The 15,705-nt window shown below is 44.6% G+C and overlaps 1 protein-coding gene across 1 annotated transcript in view; it reads left to right on the forward strand.

Annotated features, from left to right (window-relative positions):
* The window catches only part of FAM151A (family with sequence similarity 151 member A), a 203,165-nt gene that overhangs the window by 104,754 nt on the left and 82,706 nt on the right, over positions 1-15,705 (forward strand). Inside the window, exon 4 of the mRNA XM_078673442.1 lies at positions 13,120-13,279. Coding sequence (XP_078529568.1) covers positions 13,120-13,279 — 160 coding nt within the window. The remainder of the gene's footprint in view (positions 1-13,119; positions 13,280-15,705) is intronic.

Genomic DNA, 15,705 nt, shown 5'->3' on the forward strand with positions numbered 1-15,705 from the left:
CCAAGACTACCAGAGAGACTCCAAGGGCTAGTTTGCTGGCCTCCTGTTCAGAACCACAGAGATATAACAGGCTCCCATCATCTTGAATCTGCACCTGGACCCAGCCTGAGAGAGTCCTAACACCCAAGTGGTGGCTGTCCAGTTCTGGACCCTTGGCGATGGTGCTATAGGTGCCCACATAGCCAATCCAAACCCAAAACTTTGAGCTTGGAATGTTTTTGGCTAAAGACTGCTTTGACCACAAGACCAGGACCAACCTGCCCTTCTATTCATCCAGGATGTATCGCTGGTTGGCCTGAATTCGCTGTAGCTCCCGCTACGTTCTTCTCCGCAGCAGCAAACACTGTTCAGCAGTCCTTCGCCAAAGAGGTATCCAGCCATCTGGATCACTCATTGGCTAAAGCTTACTGCCTTGTCCTGCTGGATATTTTCACGTCTGAAAAAGTGTGTAAGTCTGAATGTAGAAATCTTCAAAGCAACTTTATCCAGCGGCTCCCAGATGACGACGTTCCCTCCTTGGACACTGCCTGCAGCCTTGCTCTGTGGAAAGTTACTTTTTTCTTAAAATGTCTTCTAAGTCCAAAGATAATCTCAAACAGGGCCCAAACCACTTCTTGTATCTGATGAGTCCTCTCCATCGCAACGCGCAAGGCAAACTGTAGTGACACTGCCACGAATGAGGAAGGTGTACCCTTATCCCTTTTGGACATCTCTGCTTTACATCCTACTTCAAAAAGTCCTCATTTTAAAAGCTGACATATGCAGAAGTCACACCACACTCCATCTTCACTGTTTCCTGAAAGCAGATGAGTTTGATACTCATCTATCTCAAGTCTCTTCAAAATGTATACATATTACCCCAGCAACACATTTAGGGCCAGATGTAGGAGCCCAAATACCGGTCGGTAACGGCCGATTTCGGCCGTTACCGACCGGTATTTGGGTTTTGTAATGTAGGGGGTCTTTAATTTACAGAATCGGTAAATTTACAGAATCAGTAAAATACCGAATCGGTAAATTTACCGATTCTGTAAATCAATATGTAGGTGGCACTGTAATCAGTGCCACAGGCCCTTACCGAATTGTTATTTACCATGGAATACTAGTAAATAACTAATTCATGTGTACATGCACATCTGTGCATGTACACCTGTGCCATGTGGCACACATACATGCCCTAAGGCCACATGGCACACAAGCCAGAAACAGGGGTGCAACAGGGTGTCAAAGTGACACCCTGTCCCCGTTGCAAAATCGGTATTTTTACCGATTCGGTAATTACCGAATCGGTATTTGCTATTGATTCCTACGGGCTTCAAGGTCCATAGGAATCAATGGCAAATACTAATTCGGTAATTACCGAATCGGTAATTACCGATTCTTTTACCTACATAGCAATTACCGATTAGTAAATACCGAATCGGTAAAATTCGGTATTTACCATTCGGTAATTTGCTATTACCTACGTCTAGCCCTTAGAGCCTATAAAGGATGGACAGGAAGAACCACAAGCATCCACCTTAGCTAAAAAGAAAAGAGGATTTGATTCCTTCAAACGAAAATTCATCCTCTGACTCTACACCGCCAAGGGCGGCTAACGCAGCTAAATCAGATACAGGATCTCGTCAAAAAGAAATAGTCAACGAAAAGAGCTGAAACGAATCCCTGACAACGACCATAAAATGATCCTCCCAAAAGTTAAGTTAAGACCCATCTTTTTCCGCTTGGATAATTTTCTGTTCCTGCTGTACTGTCTCTCAGCCTTCTTCTTTTATCTGGAACTAGCGCCGGGACACCCCTTCACTGGGGCAGCTGAGCGCTTTATAAATTTATGTAACATAACATAACATAAAAAAATTTCAGAAAAGCCCGATAGAAACTGCGTAAAGGGCACAAAGCATAAATAGCTAGCGGTCAACATGGCATAAATGAAATCTCCCTCGAAGTGTTTCTCATCTTTAATACATTGGTAAATCAATCAAATAAGGAAATGAGCAGCAGAAACCATTCACTTTGAGAAACGTGGGTCAATCTCATATGAATACAATGCAAGAACCGATAATGCCGGGCCATATGATCGCCCAACAATAGGTAACTACATGACCACGCTGGTCAGTCATGAGGACGTAGCCGACAGTGCAAAAACAACAAATCTGCAAGAGAACTATGGCTGCTGGCAAACACGTATTCATGACACAATCATTCAACCCAAAACCTTCACATCTGATTTGACAACCACATTAAATGCAGGAATAATTTCAAATCATAATGAAAATTATGGCAGTAATTTAGCACCATGTCAACGGATAATTATTCCGGGTACATTTCTTAAACATAATGAGCACTCAGTATGTAACACTGGACACATACTGTGTACTGCCAACAAGTCCTCACATTCGGAAGATAATCAATTAGAATGACTTGGGAATTGATGCTCAATGGATTCACAAACCAGCCCACGTTTGTGCTCTGATCAACTCCTAATGATAGTGTTGGAGCTGAAAACTACCTAGCTACTCTTTTTACCTGAATACAAATCAAAGGTAAAGCATGATATTCTAAACCGCTGCAAAATAAGAAGCATACATGTACTGGTCGCAGTTGAATCCCCTTACTTGTTGTCTATAGAATTTTAATATCAAGAACAGAGATCATGGAGACTACCTTAGTTACATTTGCCTCAAGCAGACTAGTGCAGGTGGTCTGTGGGTCCAGACCTACTAAGTGAAAGGGGTATAAATATCACAGTCTACAACGACAACGCGTTCCTAGCTAATAAAATCTAGGAATAAATCATGTTCCCCCAGCTCAACTATATTGCCTCCTTCTTTTTGCCCTACTATATGACAGTCCAGTGGAATTGTTCCTTCACCCTACACCAGAGTAATCAGTATATCAGCCACATATCCAACAGATTTTCAAAAATTAAACAAAAATAAATAACCTTATTCCATTTTATTTAACTGAACTGCTGCAGAACTGACTGCTATAAAGGTTCCAACTTGGAGCGATCGCGTAAGTCACCTCACACGTCCAATACTCTGACCAGGCACATAAATAACAGCATTGTTCCGGACTAGGCCTTGTTATCTGCCTTTTTAGCTCCAAGTGCTTCAGCCGGAAATGGGCAAGGTAAGACATGTCCAGCAACTATACAAAAGAGAAATCTGGGTAGCTAGGAAACATCATTTTGACAATTTTTGGGCAAAACTATGGTTTGCAAGCAAAAAAGAGGAACCCTCTAAATTTCTGGAAAATAGTCAATTCAATGGAGAATGGCTTTAGTAGCTCCTCCACTAAGGCGAGGAGTGTCGCCCCACTGCCATTTGAGCAGTGCAGAAATAAAAATAAAATGATAATAACAAGACTGGAGCCAGTTTGGGGCGGGGCTGAGCACAGTGAGGAATGGTTTGCATTCCCTAAGTGCGCAAGAATGTTTGGCCGGCCCTCTTGGGCCAGCCAAACATTCATGCCCACATAGCATGTTCTCCACCTGGCTGTGTTGCACAGCAATCGAGAGCATGCCCAGGAACCCAGGCACTGCCTGAGTGGCCAAACAGGCCGCTCAGACCAATCACAGCGCTCATGCAGCATCGTGATTGGCTGGAAGAGTCTGCTTCCGGGGCTACTAGGTCAGAGGTGGAGAACGGAGGAGAGGCATGCGGCCGCAGCTGCGGTGAAGGGAAGTTTATTTTTTAAAACATTTTTTATCCATCCCACCGCCCTACCACCCCCGTTTAGAGGCGGCCGCCACTGTAGAAAGGTGCTATTAGAGCATGCAACGCAAACATAAAACATAAACAAATCTGCTTCAGTAAATAATTTGAAAGCTCACTATACAACTGCTCATCTCGCTATGTGCCAGGCATTATTTGCAAATTTTCAATACAAACCACCATAATATTGACGAGTTAACATCTTGCCAAGGGAGAACCAGACTACAGGTCAACAACAGGCATTTCCCACCTTCTTACTCCAAAGAACACCTGCTGAAGGAAAAACCTAAAAACGTATCTCTTCCCTCGGGACAGTTAGTGTGGGACCCGCCGGGAGTGGAATTCTGAGCAGCTGCCCCGCAGCACGGGGACACACTGGCCGAGGGTAACCATGCACTTTATAAATGTGCCTAAAAAAAATAAAAATAAAAAAAAGGTGAACAGGAAGTCAAAGGTCGATGGATCTCCAGGGCCAGAAGGATAGCCACATGCGTTTTTTAAAATCCAAAGCTGACTTCTGCGCGAGTGAGCTATGTACTGTGTATGCAAGTGTTTTGATTGCAAGTGAAGTCCTTGTTTCGCAGAGGGGCGGGGATTCAATATAACACTGTATCTACAAGGGAGGCAAAAAAAAGTAGTCCTGGGAATTACCACCTGATAGCCCCCTTGGACAACGAGGCTAGAATTTTGCTAGATAGCTCCTTCGAGATCTAAAAAATTGGGAAAGTGGCAAAGAAGTTGTCCCATAAAATAGGCTGTGTTCTTCTCAGGATCAGGCATCCTTTCAAATCTCAAGGCATTATCGATTTGCAAACACCTTTGCCACTAAAATCAGTAGTATACTCATGTTTCGTTGATTTCAAGGCTCTCATCAACAGTGTGCTGTGAGATATCCTGTGTTGGAAACTGGTTAAAAGGGACATTCCCCCAAACTACTCAGAGCAATACAATCTCTTAAGCATGGGTGTGTGTAAAGTTACCGAAAGTTAGGTGACAGAAACAAGCCGTCTAGAAAAGAGTATATATGTCATCTGGCACAAAAGGGGTGGTTTTTGGAACCTCTCATTTTTAACCTGTTTCATAGACCTCTCAAAAATTCTGGATGACAGTAGCAGACACATTGGATGTTAGCCTAATAAAAACAAGGTGCTCAAAATAGAGAGGAAACAAAAAAACATAGCACCTGGAGTTTAAATGGGGAATCCAATGTGAATGAAATTAGGTATACATACCTGGGGGTCATTATAGACAACAGCAGCTGCTTTAACCAGCATACGCTTCAACGAAGGCAAACGCAGGCTCCTTAACCTCCGCCTTTGTAAAACTGCCAAGATCATTGAAGGGCCCTACATTTGCCCTCCTACAAAAGAGCCACTTTAACCTAAGGGAGTGAAATAATGAGGGGGAGACACTCTTTGCTCCTAGATATCGGCTTCTAGCAACAATGTATCAAACAACTTTCTGCCTTCCAAATTTTCGTCCCAAGCCCATGTGCAGCTGTAGAGTATGCAACCCATTGAAAGCTGCACCGCCAGACACCTTGGCCCACATAATTTGGTAAGAGATTAGTATACTACCTAAGATTTCTCACACAGGAACTACTTAGATACTTCCTCACATTCGTTAAAAGCATCCGACCTTTGGGCGGCTCCTCTCTCTGGAAAAGATTTTTAAAAGATTTCAAACAAGTCAAATCAAAGGGTTTCAATGTTGGAGGACACTATACCTAAAAAAGTCCATTCAGAAACAGCTGCAGCTTGTTCGACCCGCAACCCTACCTAAACTCTTGTTACTCACAGTATTTAAATAGCGACTTCATGCGGTACCGCTTTCATGCTCTACCAACACTGGATAGTTTACACCTGTGTATTAAGATGCCAGATAATATCTGGTGCAGATTTGTGTGGTAAAACAGAAAAAACAATAAACTACATAATATGCATCTGTCCCTAACTTCTGTGGTGTCAGAGCGCTTCCCCAGCGAGATGGGTATTAGACAGGGATGCCCCCTGTCGCCACTCCTCTTGACTCTGGAGATAGAGCCGTTGACGATACGACTTTGCCATGACATGGCCCAGTGGGGGGTTAAGGTAGGGGGCGTCACCCATGCAGTCTCACTATACACCGACTATGAACTAGTGTATGTCACGCGCCATGAGCAGTTGGTGAGGCTACTGTTGTGTATCATGTCTGAATTCGGAGTAGTGTCAGGCCTTCAGATCAATACACAAAAATCGGTGCTGTTCCCATTGTCCACACTGGTGAGAATGCGATCAACAGATCTCCCCGTAACTGAGCTTCAATGGGAGAGATCACTTTCGGTATCTGGGGATCCAGATAGCAATACCCCAGTAGTCCGCTATAACCTTAACATGGATAATGTCCTCAGAGAACTGGAGGACTCCATTCATTTCTGGGTATGCCTGCTGTTATCAGTGATGGGCAGGGTCATGCTCAGCAAAATGGTTTTCCTGCCCCTCTCTCTATGCTTTGCAAAAGGCCGCTGTCCCCCGCATCCAACGAACGACCTCCGGCGGCAGATCCTTCTCCTACCTCGCCGCCAAGACCTGGAACACCCTCCCTACCCACATACGGCAGACCCAAGAACTACTCGCCTTCAGAAGACTCCTCAAGACCTGACTCTTCGAGCAGTAGCAGCACCCCCCTCCCCTCAGCACCTTGGGACCCTCACGGGTAAGTAGCATGCTTTACAAGTACTCTGATTCATTGATTGATTGATTGATTGATTGATTGATTGATGTATAAAATCCCACTATCTATCTTCTCCAAAACATAGTAGCCTCCTAGTGTCCCTATTGTGGGTGGGTAAATGCAGCAGAATTAAACTAGATCTTCTGAAGTAAGATATAGACCTGGAAGGTCTGGGATTACCAGACCTCAGACTGTACAACTTTACAAATCTTTTGCAGTATGTTGCTCAGTGGTGTTCTGGTGGCTCAAACATGAAAAGGAACCTGATGGGCAGACCTCACACACTGCCTTATGCTGGACGACCACCCCTTTGTTGTCCGACAAGTGGCTGTTTCATGTGAGCAGGTGGTGGCTCTGGTGTTTTTCTCGTGCCCCCTATGCTAGAGTCTTGTCCCTTCATTCTCTGAAACCCATAAGTGACATCCATTTGGTGATAAACCTGCCCCAATGGTTCGCAGGTGGTTGCAATACCATTGCTGACCTATAGCTTAACAGTACGTTGCTTACGGTCTCAGAAGCTCAAGAGGTGTTTAACATTCACCAAGGTCAGTTACTACAATATGCCAAAGTGTTCTTGGGATCTGGCTGACTTTCCTCCCTGAGCCTGCGGAGTCTCAGACTCTACAAATAATATCGGACCCTTGGTCATCCTGAGGCCTGGTTTCACGCGTTTACAGAGCCGTTAAGGAGGATTGCCATACAGACATGATGGCAGTTCAGGACAGGTGGACAGGGGCATGATGGTGCCCCTCGTGGAGGGTGCCTGGAAGATGGCGTTTGACCAGGTTTGAGAAGTAGCAAACAATGCAAGGTTCAAACTTACACAGTTTTATTATCTACACCAAGCCTATCTGACTCCAGATAGGCTTGGTGGAGAAGTGTGGCTCAATGGTTAGAGCGGCAGTGGAGAAGTGTGGCTCAATGGTTAGAGCGGCAGACCCTGATGCAGAGGTCTAGCCCGGGACCAGGGTTCAATTCCCCGTCTCGGCGGGTCTTGGGCTCAAAAGTCCACGGACCTGATAATTCTCGCCTCGGTGCCTATTCCAATCATGGAGTCCCACTCTGCAACTCTGGGCATTAGCTTGCTTAATCTCCACAACGGCCCCCACAACGCTAAGGATGCCTGGCCTCCACCTTGGGGGTGCCCAGGAGTGGACACCTCACAGGGAAAGCCAGGATGGGTTCCACAGCGGTATTCGTACAAGCGCCTTGAGACCCTTGCAGGTGAGTAGTGCGCTATACAAGTATCAATTTACATTTACTACGTTTACACAGGATTAATAGTTCTTGCTCAGAGGATTGTCTACGCTTTGGACTGACTCCAGCGACCTTCCTTCATATGGCATGGGACTGTGTTGTATTATGAGGGTACTGGGAGGAACTCTTGAGAGCATTACGGGAAGTCACATGAGTGCAGGTGGAGGCCTCCGTGGAGCATTGCTTACTTGGTTCACACTCTTGGCACTGATGTCTAGGCAAGAGGAGGGTGGCCATACATTGAACACAATCTGCAGCCCCGACCAGCGGTAAATGACTTGCAGATGTGCAAGAATGGGGTGTGGCAGAGGAGAGATGTCTGCGAGTCGTACGCACAGATGAGAATACTGAGCGAGATCTAGAGATGTGGGAGGATATGTTGCATGGGTTATCTGAGGTAGATTTGCCTTCCCCCCATTTTGGGGTGATGGCGATTGGAGGAACCCCGGGTGGTAGGTTAGAGTACTGTGTCCGACCTCTAGTTTGGATAAGTCTACACATTTCTTGGGCTTCGGAGGGCTGGTGATGGTGTGTGGGGGATACTGTCTTTGTCTGCCCCTTGCGCCGATTCCCCCTGCTCCCCCCTTTCCCCATGGCTTTTATCGTACTTTATCCCTCTCTGCTTCTCTCTGTCGAGTCTCTGTGGGATACATGGGAGAGTCTCCCACACTGGGGAATGCCACTTTTCTTATTATGCTGCTGTTCCTTTTAGTATGAAGATTTATAATTATATGTTGCATTTTTCTTTCATTGTTGTTCATGTCTTGCATTTGATTCCTTGATCATTCTGCAAACATGTTAGAAGATATGCTGGGCACGTTGTTGCCCCGTTTGGCTACACAATGCCCATGCTATTTCCAAGTGCCTTACTTCAGCACCAACTACTAATAAAAACATGTATAAAACAAGCATTGGCATAGCCAATAGGTCTCACCTTTGGGACCTTATAAGTGTTTAGTTATCCAGCACAATATCCTTGGTGCAACAACATCAACTGTTGCATGGCTAAACACTTATAAGGTCCCAAAGGCGAGACCTATTGGCTATGCCAATGCTTGTTATCTTATGCAACCAAAAACTATTGACAAAGCCAAGAGTCCTGACTTAATGTAGGTGTAATAATATATATGTATGTTGTATGAGATTCAATGACAAAAGCAGCAAAATACCAGTCGACTGGCACACAATGCTAAACACAGATTTTAGCTTAGGTGTTTTAAGCCACGCCCTAACGTACATCGCCACGTCCCTTTGAGACCATCCCACAGTTTTTTATCCCTCTTAAAGCCCCGATTGTCTCTGTATAATGTGTGATGTGACGTGAAGTGCTCCGACACAATAATTTGGTATGAGTGGCGCTATAAAACAAATTAAATGCATGCAAGAGAGGGTTTATGGAGAAATGAGAGGCACTGTATATGATGTAAAGGGAATCCGTGTGGAAAGAGGCCATGGCATGTCATCGAAAAAGATTGCCTCACCGGCCCTGGTCCTATCACGTCATTCTACGGTCCAGCCGATACTAAATTTCACACCTACTTTTAAGTATACAGCGTATCCTAACTCAGAAACTTGATCATCACTCACCCTAGTGTAGGAGGTTCTGCCTGAAACCATTACCCTAAGCTAAGCAGCAGACTCAGTCACAGCACTGGACGTAAGTGATATGAAGTCGTAGCAGTATCATTCCCCCGCCCCTCAGGACACTGAAACGCTCTCTTGAACTCGTCACTGCGCCTTGATGGGCTATAGGCTCTTATGCCCATCCCCAGAATGCCAACAAGAAATCACTCCCCACAACACCACCCACTAACGTGACGCTATCTTGGCATCTAAGTTCCACCTCACAACAAGATGCCACATCCCTGACATGGGCCTCTTTGGGTTTTGCTGCTGCTTCTGTATATGAATGTAACGCTGCCACTGGCAAGCCATATAACACATATATTTGCTGACAAAAGGTACACGTGCGTGTTTACAGCCACCACGGTCTCATGGTACTGCATCTAACTACGCGAATCAGTTTAAACAACCTATCTTTATTTGCTTTAGTACATTGAAGTTTGTTAGAGTTGGCAGCTAAATCAAGCGACTTGGAAGTTTGAAATCTGTGTAGATGCAAGGTAAGGCCCACGTTTGACAATGTCGCTCCTGTTTTTGGTAGGAGTGTATTGTACTTGTATTACTACCGGGTGATACAGGTGTTTTAGATCCTAGAGGTGCTTTGAGTTGCAGCGTAAAGGAGATGGAGCAGCGTGATCTGCGCCTGGAACTTTTGCTCCGGTGCTGGCTCAACATCTCGGGATTCTGACCAAACACTTAATCCCCTCGTGTCTTAAAAAAAAATGAACGTGACCTTGTGTAATGTGATGTCAACTGGTGCTCATGTAAAACATTCTAATACCTCCGGGTATAGTTTGCGCAATACAAAACTGCAATTAAACACAGGGGCGCCGACTGAGGAGAAAGACCGCCTCCTCTGCGGGCGGGATTGAAGAACGCAGCGGCCAGTCAGCACGCAAACGGCGCGAGTACAGATGTAAACTTCTCGAGACGAGCAGGTGCACTATCTGTTAGAAAGTTAATTGCAAACAGAGGTCGCCAAAGCTCGCTCCCACAAGGGAATTGCCAAACGTGCACACGTTGCCATTGAAAGCAATGCAAAGTGTGCACGTTTTTGGGCGAAAAAGCGAATCGATATCTAAACGTCTCCTCCTATGCAGCGCATGCGCGCTGCGTAGGCGAGACCTAAAAAAAGGAAGCCACTCAAAAGTCTGGGGGTTCTCTCTTGTAGATTCGCGGTCACTGAAAGTATGACCCAGTCAAACACCTTCCTAAGTGTTGGTGTTGGTCTTGTCTAGTTCTTGAAGATGGTTGAAAATCGAATTGATAGTGTACGTCTTTTTACAGAACATTGAACAGCATTGATGTATTACTTTCCTAGCAGAAACGAGCAAGCAGAAGTCTCTATAAAGAACTTTACGCGAGCCCCAACTATCAAGAGAGACTCTCCCACCTGTATTATAAATGTACACTGTTCCATTTTTATTTTACAGTGGCAGCTCCTCCGTTAAGGCGGAGGAGCGTTGCTTCACTGCTATTTGAGCAGGGAAAAAAGAAAAAGAACATTATTAAAACAATGGGGCTAGAGCCAGGTCGAGGTGGGGTGGGCTGGGCTGAGCAAAGTGAGGAGTGGTTTGCACTCCCTTAGTGGCATTAATGTTTGGCAGGCCCTCTTTGGCTGGCCTAACATTCATGCGCATTTAGCATGTTCTCCACTTGGCTGTGCTGCACAGCCTGATGGAGAACATGCCAGGCTCCCAGGCACTGCTCATGCAGGACTGTGAAGGCTGGGAGAATCTGCTTCCGGGACTGCCAGTTCGAGGAAGAGGATGGAGGAGAGGCATGCGGTGGCTGTGACAAAGGGAAGGTATGTTTTTCTTTTACTTTAATCTATCCCCTCCACCCTCGCATCACCACCCCTGTTCCGAGGCAGCCACCAATGATGTTTAATTGAGCTTTGGAACAAGGGGACCGCTTTGTGTGATGCTGTTGTGTAAATTTATATAAGATCTGCGGGCCTGGTGTCTGAACTAATTCCAGACACTCCCACCGGGTATGTTGGCCTGTATGCCAGCTAGCTCACAGTGCCACTAGAAACTCCTCTTATCAAGGAGAGAATAGTTCTTGGCAACTATCAAACATGACAACCCTGATCCCTCAGAATCGTGGAAACAGTGCAATACTTTTCGCTCAGTCACTTGTGCTCACGTAGTCTCAGATATGTACACAGAATAAACGGTATGTACGTTTTCAATAAGTATTTATTGAACATTCGTCATTCTAGTGTAAAATAGGTGTGCTTAGACAATCATCAGACAGTAACAGATATAAATGATTAGAAGCAATAGAAAAATGAAAGGGTGGTAAATCCTAATCCATTTTTGGTATAATCATGAAATCGGGCAGGGATATGAAATACATGACAATAACATGCCTACTCCTACAATGCAATCCTAACTAGATGTACCTAAGTATACCTAGTATGTGTAGGTGTTAAAGCCAAGAATCCCTCTAGGATAACGTCAACCCCATTACCTGAAGTGAGAGACTGTGGGACCCCGCCTTGGTCTCGAATTGAACACCCTGCAAGGGATGTTCAGACCAATGCGAGCTGGAGTGTCTGCATGCAGGAATCTCAGTGTCTCGCTTCAGTGTCGGCATGGAAGTCATGATCTCCTCTCTCTATCTCAACAAGATGTAATGTTTATATACCCGAAGGTATCCCCAGGGGTTCTACCTTGCTGTGCCACTGTCGGACTAAGGATGAAGTCGGAATGAACCTTGTACATAGGTATTATGCAGGAGATGATAGTCCTGCTGAATTTCCGAGAATCCTGAATCCTCATGCATAATGTAAGAGCCTATAGTTCAGGGAAAACCCCACATTCTATAAGGAGTACTGTAACTAGGTAAAAGGTCAGTCCTTTAAGCCGTTATCTATGTAATGTAGGGACAAATATAGGTGAAAGGTTGTGATGTTACCTGGGCCTATATTGGGGTACCTATATGGAATATAACAATGCAAAACACTCAAACACACTGTGAAGAGTTAAGTGATGGTCCACCGGCCTATGCTTTTAGGAACTTAATGAACTTATAACGAATACTTGTGAGTTCAATTGTTTAAAACTATGACTGCGTTGCATGCTTGTACAAGCACTAAATGTGTTTTACGTATAGTCTCTAGAGCACCAGTGTGTTTAAATGATAATTTTTTAACTTAATCATTTATTGGAGAGACAGCAATGGACTCATGAGCTGTAATACATCAAATTCAGGAGTTTGTTTGTATTGACAACGCGTGCATTAAAAGGGGTAATATTAAGTTCTGTGATATTCTATTTTTATCCATGTAATGGGTTTTAATAAACTATGCATGGTAAACAAATACATTTGACAATTAAATTCCTTGACAAGGCATTTGATCTTGTAATGTTTAAACATTATAGGGAGTAGGATTTTAAAGTTGTAGTTGTTCTTTAATTGTATGCATAACTACATATATTTAACTCTTTTAGTGAGACTCACTGCTGCACATAAGTTAAGAAAATATTTGAGATGGTCTTTGCTCTTAAGTCTAAAAGAGATGGTGGTGTCCATGCACTGGTCAGACTTTAATAAGGCCTTTAACCCCAGCTTCATTGATATGCAAGATTCCTGCAGAAACATCATCACAAAGCCAGTTGAATTCTATTGATGTGATATATGTGCTGTAGACTATCAGTTTGATCACAAAATAGCACATTTACAGGACTATTAACTCTTGTTTGCTTTAAGATTTTGTTAGCTACACCCTTATATGTTTTTGTGACATATCAGAATTTTTTCTCCAGCAACACATTTTATCCTATGGAAACCTTTTCACCCACAGGCATAAAGTTGGATTTCAAAAGCATAAAGGTTGTTGCACCATCTTTGGATATTTTAAATAAAACAACTTTAAAGATGAAAATCAACCGACCTGTCTGGCTCAACGCAGATATTCTGAAAGGACCAAATGTCAACCTTGATATCGCAGTCAATGCAACAGAGTAAGTAAATGCACCTTTCTCAAATGTAGCGATAGTGTGTTTTGTTTTCTTATAGCTGGTTGGAAACAGTCAGAGTCTGGAGAAGTTGTCCACAAGGGTCTTTCTTACCCAGCCACATTGCAGCAGTCATTTGCATTGAAAAAGGATTGAAACTAGAGATAATTGTGTTGCAAAGTTAATAACTTACAATTCTCTTCGAGCCAGAGAAAAGTGAATTGAACTAAAAATTAACATTAGAAAGGCATTTATAGAAGCTAGTGTTGTCTTAGGAACTTTTTGGAGAAAGAGATAACATAGCGATCCCACCAGGACAGGAAAATGTTTTCTAGGTTGTCTTTTTAACGGTTTTGGGAAGAAACAAAAGTCCTAATTTAGAGTTTGGAAGAAAAATATTCCATCGCAAAGGTGGTGTCAAATGAACTATTACACCGAAGCATGTGGTGATCATATATGAAACCCCCCTGTCATGACACAACTAATGTGAAAGATAAACAGACTACTCTCCAAGTTTGATCAATATGGAATTCTGGGGAATTATTAGGAAAAGATGACTCCATGTGTGAGCATGTATTTGTGGTGTATATCAAGTTGATTGGATGTGGGGTTTGTGTTTGAGTCTATGTAAATAAAAGGCTATTTTATATTCATGAATTTCAAATTTATTGTAACAATTGATGACGTTTTTAGATGATATATTTTTCTACCTATTCACGTAATTTATTAGTACAATTGAATGAAACAATGCACTAATAATGAAATTAAAGAGAATGAATGATTAAGAAGGGTCAATTTATAAATGTATGATTAATTCTTTGCAGACGTAATACAGATTAGTGGGGCTATTCACTATCAAACTAGAACTAAATCTAAGAGAAAGAGTGACTGCTATAGAACATCAAGTATTGTCCTGATTAGATGGCAAATATGTATCTCATACCTTAATTGTAGGAAACACCTGCTATCAGGCTATTGTCTGGCTATCTTTGGGTCTTAGGTCTAACCACTCTAGAAAGGGTATTTCTTTCAACTAAGACACAATTTAGCACTTCTTGCGTCCACATTGTGGTAAGTGGACAGTGGCAGTGTCCCTGCCGCTTTTATAACACGGTTACCTGGCGCATTGGTGATTTTACAACCATTTTTATTGTAAGAGCGTGTGAGCTCATTTTAACTAATCAGGGGCACTGTGTGAGTGTGAGCGTGTACGCTCCCCTGTATGCTGCTTGATTTGTATTTCTACTGTTGCTCACCGGTCTGGGAAACTTTGCACTCTGCTCTGCCGATGCTCTCACCTGAAGGCAGGCAGTAGCAGCAACGGTACGAACAGCCCTGGACTCGTCCCTCCTTCCCGCCTCGTTCTGATGCCAGTGACTAGCACGGTTCGAGCATAGGGCGTGGATGGTCCGAGCCAGCTACTTCCGGTAGCGTTGTGCAGTGCTCTAGTTGTTGGGACGCTGGGGGGATATAAGGCGGATGTGCTATCGGCAGCGCAGCGGACGAGCGCAGCGGGCGCGACAAAGGCGCGCCTAAGTTAAGCCCGTCTGCGCCCGTCCCCCGCCGGGCGCGGGCTAGGGCTATGCCCCCTGCCCCTCCGAGAGGCTACACTTGCTGGAGCAGAGCTGACCTGTTGTCTTTCCGTAACACGTGCGCTAGCAGCTCTTGTCTGCATGGCATGAGCGTTGAAGAGAATACTGGTTGTAGTCACTGCCAGTTTACTTTTGACCTGTCCAAGACGGCTAAAAGAGAGCATTACAAGCTGGTTTGTGGCTTGCTGAATGTCCGGTCGCTGCGCAAGCACAGACTAGATATTTATGACCTCCTCAGTGAAAAACAATGGGATCTAGTTTTTTTCACGGAGACATGGCTGGACTGTGACTCTTCCCCAGAGGCCCTTGAAGCCATTCCGGAGTGTTATACCCTGGTAAGGCAAGATAGACCGAAGGGCAGAGGTGGAGGAATAGCCATTGCTGCCAGGTAGGGCCTATGCTGCCATTTGGAGCAGACCGTGATTACAGATAGTGAGGCGGGTGCGTTCTCCATTCAAGTTAATGGGGGGTACACTGTGAAGGGCATCCTGATATACAGGCCTCCTGGTCCATCTGCCAGATTCGTTGATAGCCTGGTTGAAGGTATCACAGAGGAAGCCCTGCGCACGGATAAGTTCCTGGTGCTGGGTGATCTTAACCTACACCTGGACGATCCTGTGGATAAGATGGCTGGGGACCTCTGTAAAGAGATGAGTGCGCTTCAGCTCGAGCTGATAGGTAAGCTTCCTACCCATCTGCGGGGCCACCTACTGGATCCTATCTTTGCCAACTGGGGACAGGTGGAGGCCTTGACCCCCGTACCTATTCCTTGGTCGGACCATCACCTGGTGCCCTTCTCGATCTACATTCCGGGAGCTAGAGTACCGGAACAAGTAGCAC

Source organism: Lissotriton helveticus, chromosome 1_2 (assembly GCF_964261635.1).
Source record: "Lissotriton helveticus chromosome 1_2, aLisHel1.1, whole genome shotgun sequence".
NCBI classification, from domain to species: Eukaryota; Metazoa; Chordata; class Amphibia; order Caudata; family Salamandridae; genus Lissotriton; species Lissotriton helveticus.